The 7,758-nt window shown below is 38.6% G+C and overlaps 1 protein-coding gene across 1 annotated transcript; it reads right to left on the bottom strand.

Moving 5' to 3' along the window:
* Positions 1–465: 465 nt before the first annotated feature.
* Positions 466–7,482, bottom strand: nat14 (N-acetyltransferase 14 (GCN5-related, putative)). Its single transcript, XM_007241215.4, has 3 exons — positions 7,237–7,482; positions 4,130–4,248; positions 466–3,037 (listed from the first exon to the last, which is right to left on the bottom strand). Exons 2-3 carry the CDS (start codon positions 4,208–4,210, stop codon positions 2,273–2,275), a joined length of 846 nt encoding a protein of 281 aa, XP_007241277.2. The 5' UTR covers positions 4,211–4,248; positions 7,237–7,482; the 3' UTR covers positions 466–2,272.
* Positions 7,483–7,758: the final 276 nt, after the last annotated feature.

Genomic DNA, 7,758 nt, shown 5'->3' with positions numbered 1-7,758 from the left:
CCTTAGTTCTGGAGAAATCTGGAAAGCTAAGCTTACTGTAAGTAACCGGAAGCGCTTTACTCACCCAAATAAACAGTTTTCAGGAAAGTGTAGATTTAATCTGTGTAGATTAACAGCCAGCCCTTGTTTGTCTTTGAAAGAAAGTGTTGTTTTTTTTGTTTTTTTTTAAGAATTACAGTTCTGTTTACTTAGTTTAGCTTTACTTAACTAAGTTAGTAAATTAAGTTAAGTTTACTCAGCAGTGAGACTTTCTGAATTAAAAGGAAAACATGGCAACACCCCTATTCCTTACTAGTGTTGCATAATGGCCTTATAATCTGGTGTGATTTATGTATGAAAATGGACAAAGAAATAGAGGTTTATTGATAGTGCACCTTATAATCCCGTACACATTTTAGTGCAAAAATTGTAATGTATATGTAAAAACTTTTGCAAATGTTGATTAAAAAAAAAAAATCATGAAACCATTGTGATAAAAGGTTTATTGATTTGTCTCAATACAAACAGAGCACTGATTAGACAATGATTTTACAGCACTACAACTGACCCACAGATCTCCGGAAATAACTGTTAATCTACCAACAACTAAAACTGAACAAATAAAATAAAATAAAATAAAATACCACAGTAAATAAAATGAATAAATAAATAAATAAACAAATATATAAATAAGTGTTGTGATTTGATTAAGTTGTTTTTCTATCCACCATTAGTGGCTGGATGGTTTCCAGTCTTACACTGTCATTTGAGGTGAATTCATCTCACGCCATGGTCCTCAGCCCAGGTTTACAATGTCTACAAAATCTTGACACGTTTCTGAAATTAACTAACACAGCAGACCTTCCTCATCCTCCTCTTTCAGAGAGATGTTTTTTTTCCAGTGTGGATTAACCCAACCCACCTTTTCCCAACCAACCCATGAGCTCAACCTAATTTAGCACAGAATAAAATCAGTCTGAATACAGATTAATCTCCAATGACCAAGGAGAGTTCTGTAGAACAACTTTTTTTTTCCTCTTCTCAACTAGAAAAACAAATGGTGCCTCAAATGGTTTATTAATTGATAATATTTGTTTTTTACTAAGTTTATTTTCAAAAACAAATTCAAAATCAGTGTAAAATTTATGGAGAAGTGTCCCAGACAGGGATTAAGCCTAGTTGTAGGCTATATTTTCCTTTCAATGGAAAATCATGCAGTCAAAATGTTGTTTAGCATCAGCTGCTGGAGGCCTGAGAGCGCACAATTGGCCTTGCTCTCTCCTCTCATCACTCCAAAGGGTCGATCAGCACAAAGCGTCTGTGAGCTGATGTATAGGAAACCAAGTCGCTGCGCTTTCCTCTGAGCGCACTGTAATGCTATCCAGCAATGCTGCATCAGCAGCAGTTTAAAAAAAAATAAAAAATTAAACAAAAAAAATGTTTTGTATTCGAATACTAGGCTTAATTAATCCCGGTCTGGAAGTTCAACCCTACACCTGCAAAATTAGTTTTTATTGGATAAAACAGAACATGGCTTTGCACATGTTACAAAAAAAGTTTAGATTGTATTTCGCTCTTAGCAAATTTAGTATAGTTTTAGCCTGGACATTGGAAATTACAGTAGAGCAGGGAAATCCAATTGTATCTGCAAAAGGGTTTGTTTAGCTGCAGGTTTTTGTTCCAGCCAATCAAAAACTCATGTGATAAGTGGTTTGATGACTGAACAACTGACTAAACAGCTGGAATCAGTTGTTTTTGCAGGAATGGAAACCACACCGCAGCCACACTGGTCCTTAACAGGTAAGATTGGACACCTCTGCTGTAGAAACACCACTCATTCCAATGGTGTACAAAATGAAACTGATTCAGAAACTGAAGTGGTCTCTTAATTTCTTCCAGAGCTGTATTTCACAATGTCATTTTTTCCCCAATATTGTGCAATCCTAACTGATATTAGCCCTATTGATATTGATAAAGTATTGAAACAAGATCGGAAAATACAGCATTGTGAGAACAAAACACTGAACAGGCTGCTAATTGCCTGAGGCATTGTGTGCCAATTCTCCATTTTTTTTTTTTAAAAGAAGTAAATCTCCAGACGACCAAATATAGCAACTCGGTCAAGCGCCATAATACGTCCCCCTCCTTCAACCGGGCAATACATTTCCATTTCCATTGTTTAGAAATGGATTTTGGAAATAATCTTGGTAGCATCCCAAAATATGTGCTTATTGTATAATTTCAGGCAAATGTTGTAGTTACAGTAAACAACCCCACTCTGTTGCAATCACACTCACAAATCTTTAACAAACACTTTAGTCACTGGGAACCCAAGCCAGCCTTTCTCTGGCTCTTCATAGTCCTCCTCCTCCTCCTCACCCTCGACTCCGTCCGTCTCGCCCTGCAGCCGGTAGCCCAACTTCCTGAAGAACGCCTCTCCGACTTTAGACGGGAAAGGGACGTGAGCGTAAACCCGACAGATTCCACTTTGCCTGGCTTTGGCTTCTAGGCTTTGGACCAACAGCTTTCCGATACCTTCTCGTTTGTACCAGCTCTGCACCACCAGCCTGCAGATTCGGTAAACCCCCTCGCGGCTCCAGCCGTCACGAGCCACGCAGCCGAGCACCTCGCAGTCACTGTCCGCCAGCCACACCTCCCCAGCCACCCTCGCTCTCTCCTTCAGGTCTTCTTCTGCCACCTTCTCCTTCGTCTTTCCTTTCTCCTGCTCTTTGGCCTTCCTGCGACGTCTGGCCTTCTCCTGGTTGGCCACCAGCCTGGCTTTGGCTGCGTGCGGGTTGGGCAGGTCCGGCTCAGACTCGGCTTGGTAACAGCTGCCCACGTAGTCCCAGTAGGGCCTGGTGGAGCCGAGGATGCCCGTGGAGCGCGGGATGGTGAGCTTGAGGTAGATGATGCAAAGGAAGACGGGAATCAGCAGGGCCACGATGAAGGAGTGCACCAGGAAGCGGAGGATGGAGGACAGCGTGGCCAGCATGAGAAGAGCCAGCGGACGAGTGAGGAGGTGAAGGATGAGGCGGTTCTCTGTCCCTTCGCATCCCTCCTGAAACAAGATCAAGAAACAAGAAGCATGGATGAGAAGTGCTAGAACGGTCTATACAGAACCATGCCAATTCTCACAGTACCACTCATGCATAAACATACAGTTCAATTTAGTATGAATGCCTCTAATAACCAGATCATTTTCAACTAAATCATTTTGATGCACATTAATCACTTTACAAAGTTTTGCCCCAAAGCTTCCTGTGGTAATCCGCTCGTCTTACAGAGCCTGAGTTTAAATATGGATTAAGTCTCATAACTACCACTGTCTAACCCCTCTTTCCTCTCCTCCCCCGCACACACCCTTAAAAAGACACAATAAAACAAATATATTTGAATATACAGTACCAGTCAAAAGTTTGAGACACCTTAAATTCAGTGTTTTTTTCATTATTTAAAAATGTGCTGGAATATAGGTTAATACCAGTCATCCAAACCATGAAGGAAAGATATGGAATTATCTAGTAAACAAAAAAAGGTTAAACAGACCAGAATATGTTTTATATTTTATATTCTTAAAAGTAGCACCTCTTGCTTACATTAGACAGTTTTGCACATATTGGCTGGATTTTCTCAGTCAGCTTTATGAGGTAGTCACACCTGGAATTTCAGGCTTTCAGTTAAAAGCTGTGCTTAACTTGTTAAAAATGAATTATTTAAATTTATTGTCTCTTAATGTTAGTTTAAGAGCATCAGTTGTAAAGTTGTGAAGGGGTAGAGTTGGTGGTATACAGTGAATAGCTCTATTAGAGTAATGTTCTAATCTATATTATGACAAGAACTACTCAACTAAGTAAAAAAAAAAACTTTAAGAAATGAAGCTCAGTCACGCTGAACCATTTTGAGAACTTTGAAAGTATCCTCAAGTGTAGTCGCAAAGACCATTAAAAATGTTGTGATGAAACTGGCCCTCATCAGGACTGCATCCAGTTATGAGCCTCAGAAGCCGCAAGTTAACAGCTATAAGATCTATAAGAGCTATAAGAGCCAAACCCCAACTTTTTTCAAAGGGGTCAGATTGGACTGTTTCGCCTGGAACCACTAATCTACACCGTATTCTACACCAGGTGTGCTGAAAAATTCAGTGGAGCACCTTAATGAGAGCCTTCACAGTCTCAATGTCCTCTTCTCTCATTCGCCGAAGGACTACAGTTCCTAAGTCCACCCTCACCATCTTGCCTTCTGATCTTTACAGCAGTTCAGTTGGTGGTCCTACAAAAAAAGAGAGAAAATATTTGAGAAAGTGCAGCTTTCAAACTTTTAAAACAGACATAAAATTACATTTGATCATATTTATATGACTTCTGGCTACACAGAAACTACATTTTTTATATATTTTTTTATTCTGTCAGGCATTCATCCACCCTATTATAGCAAGCTGCACAACAGGGTGGAACATTTTAGTAAAAATGGGCATTTGATGAAAACATGGTTGAGTTGTGAATTTAAACTGTTCATGTTGATATGTTTTCTCATATTATTTAGATAATATGAAAAATATTAGGTGAATTTAATACCATTAATTGCTGAGCATGCAGCAGAACAAGCGTCATCAGGCCCTTGAAAATTCAACAGTGTGAAGGTTGTGATATCACTGATGATGAATCACTGAAGATGGGTGAATAGGGCTTGCAATTTTTTATGAATATAGAAATTAATAATTATATAGATATATAAATAAATAACTGAACTGAAATGTCTAAATATATAAAAAAACACTTTTAAACATATAGATTTATTATTGCTACTACAAAAAAAAGCATGTTATATTGATATTAATATGATATATGGGCATCTCAAGGCCTAAGCTCAAACACTGGTGAAGAATTCACTTCCATGGCCACAGGTCTATGAAGCCAAACACCTAGGCATGCAGACCGCTTCTACAAACATTTGTGAAAAAATGAAGTGCTCTCAAGAGCATAGTACAGTGATAGGATGCAGCACCTGTTCAACAAGTCAAGTTGTAAAATTTCCTCAAAACTAAACGCTCTCTGGAGTGGCGAATCAAGTTTCTTCATCTGGCTGATCTGATCGACAAGTCTGGGTTTGGCATTTGCCAGAAGAACAGTACTTGTCTGACTGCATTGTGCCAAGTGTAAAGTTGGAGGTGGAGGAGGAATTATTATATTATTAAGGAGAGGGGCTTAAAGGAACTCTTAATGCTAACCTTACACATGTGGCTTCTGGAAGAATGGACAAAAATTCCCATAAACACACCCCTAAACCTTGCTGAAAGCCTTCCCAGAACAGTTGAAGCTGTTATAGCTGTAAAGGGTGAGCCAAGTCGTAATTTTGAGTACTAAGTCCTTATTTTGAGATACTAAGTCATTTTTTTTAGATACTACCCAGCTAGCATTTCAACATTAATTCAATGTTAATGTTATTGTTGTTGTACATTCAACCTTTGATAAACCATAGCTCACATTCGGGAGGCTCAAAATTGTATGGAAGAGGGAAAAAAAAGTATGCCAGGATAAAAAATTAACAATTTTATGTGTATTCTCTCTCGCTCTCTAAATATAAATGTCTTAGAAGTAGGAACTAAAACTAGAAAATCACAGGATTAACAGTGTTAACACTGTTACATCACTGTTGTAAAGCTACAGAGTATAAAGAATGCTATTCACCACTACCAATCTGATTGAACATAAACATAACAGTAAACACTAAACCCTCCATCCAACTGTTATTTAAAATTGTATGTTGATGAAATGTAAAATGCTTATTCAAAAGGTAGACGGTTTAAGACATCATGTTGATTCAATGTTAAAATTTCAACATTTACCATGTTTCAATGTAAAAACAACAACAACGGACATTACTTTAACCATATTTCATTGAAGGTCGGTTGTATGCCAGCTGTGCAAGTCTTTTTTTTTTTAATACTAAGACATTTTTTGTAAATACTAAGTCGTTCTTTTGAGAATCTCTCTCATTATTAATATTAATATTAATATTGACATACTAAGTAATTATATTGAGGTAGAGTAAAATTTGGTGTGGGATTTGGTGAAGGAACTAATGCTGACCTCACAAGTGTGCTTCTTAAAGAATGGGCAAAAATAAACAATAAACACACTCCTAAACCTTGTGAAAACCTTCCCAGTTGAAGCTGTCATAGCTGTAAAGGGTGGGCCAAAATCATATTAAACTCTATCGATTAAGAATTGGATTTCTCTCAAGCTCATAGGAGTGTGAAGTCATTATTGTGAGATACTAAGTTGTTATTTTGACATACAAAGACATTTTGAGATACTAAGTAATTTTTAAGATACTAAGTCTTTCTTTTAGTCGTTCTTTTGAGGTAAAATTTGATGCAGGATTTAAAAAACTTTTAATGCTGACCTCACAAGTGTGCTTCTGGAAGAATGGGCAAAAATAAACCATAAACACACTCCTAAACCATGTGGAAAGCCTTTCCAAATAAGTTGAAGCCTGTTATAGGTGTAAAGGGTGGGCCAAAATCATATAATTAAATAAGTAATTATTTTGAGATACTACGGACTTTTGAGATACAAAGTAATTCTTTTAAGATAGTAAGTATTTTTTTTGGAGATACTAAGTCGTTCTTTTGAGGTAGCGTAAAATTTGGTGTGGGATTTAAAGAAACTTTTTTAATGCTGACCACACAAGTGTGCTTCTGAAAGAATCGACAAAAATAAACCATAAATACACTCCTAAACCTTGTGGAAAGCCTTCCGAAGAAAGTTGAAGCCTGTTATTGCTGTTATAGGTGGGCCAACATAATATTAAACCCCATGGATTAAGAATGGGATTTCTCTTAAATTAATATAACCTATGTTTTAAGGAAGAAGAGTAAATACTTTTCTGAGGAAAACTGGAACATCCCCCTGCCTGGTTCTGACCTCTTTAGCTGTAAAAACAGAAACAGGCAGCTCACAGTGAGAGGGGATTATACTGTAGAGTGGGGGGTTGTGGTAGTAGAACGGGCTATATATAAGCACACTGTACATACACTGCTTTAATCTAAGCTAAATGACTCAGTAGATCCATTAATAACTTTACTGTTATTGTTATTTTTAGAACAGCTGTTGTACTGGACGATCTCCGCTGTTCCCAGCGCGCTAGCTAACCTACAGCTTCCAATCCAGCCGCTATAATAAAGCCTTATTCGGTAACGCAGTCTGCGCAGAACCCGAACCCCAACCAAGCAGGTCCTCCAAATGACCCACTTACCTCCCAACAACACTCCGCAGATCAGATAATGTCCAAAAGACACGAATAGCCACGGACCCGCATGTCCACGCGAGCTCCGCAGCGTTTCCAGCGAGGAATCTGCGTGTTCAGTGCTTATCAGCCGCAGCACACTTTCGCCCTATCTGCCTTCGTGAATACGGAGTTTACGCAAACTGCGCTCAGCCAAACGGACCACAGTCTGTGCACTCAGCGACCTCACAAAAAATAATCCTTACTGAGTCAGGCCCAATCCAGGCCTTTAACAGCATACAACCCAGGCTTTAACAGACTAAACACCCAGACCTTTCACAGCCTAAACCCTAAACAACCAGTCCTTTCACAGCATAAACCCTAAACAATCAGGTCTTTCACAGCCTAAACCCTAAACAATCAGGTCTTGCACAGCCTAAACCATAAACACTCAGGCCTTTCACAGCCTTAAATCCAAACAATTAGGCCTTTCACAGCCTAAACCCTAAACACTCAGGCCTTTCACAGCCTAAACACTAAACACCAGGCCTT

The sequence above is a fragment of the Astyanax mexicanus genome, chromosome 6 (genome assembly GCF_023375975.1).
Source record: "Astyanax mexicanus isolate ESR-SI-001 chromosome 6, AstMex3_surface, whole genome shotgun sequence".
NCBI lineage: Eukaryota > Metazoa > Chordata > Actinopteri > Characiformes > Acestrorhamphidae > Astyanax > Astyanax mexicanus.
Note: the sequence above shows the minus strand (reverse complement) of the source record. Positions and strands in the feature narration are given on the sequence as shown.

Excerpts from the sequence above, each read along its gene's own strand:
- nat14 (XM_007241215.4), bottom strand. The coding sequence starts at position 4,210 with ATGGTGAGGGTGGACTTAGGAACTGTAGTCCTTCGGCGAATGAGAGAA. Across the intron at positions 3,038-4,129 it reads CTGTGAAGGCTCTCATTAAG|GAGGGATGCGAAGGGACAGA; the intron begins GTGCTCCACTGA and ends ATCTTGTTTCAG.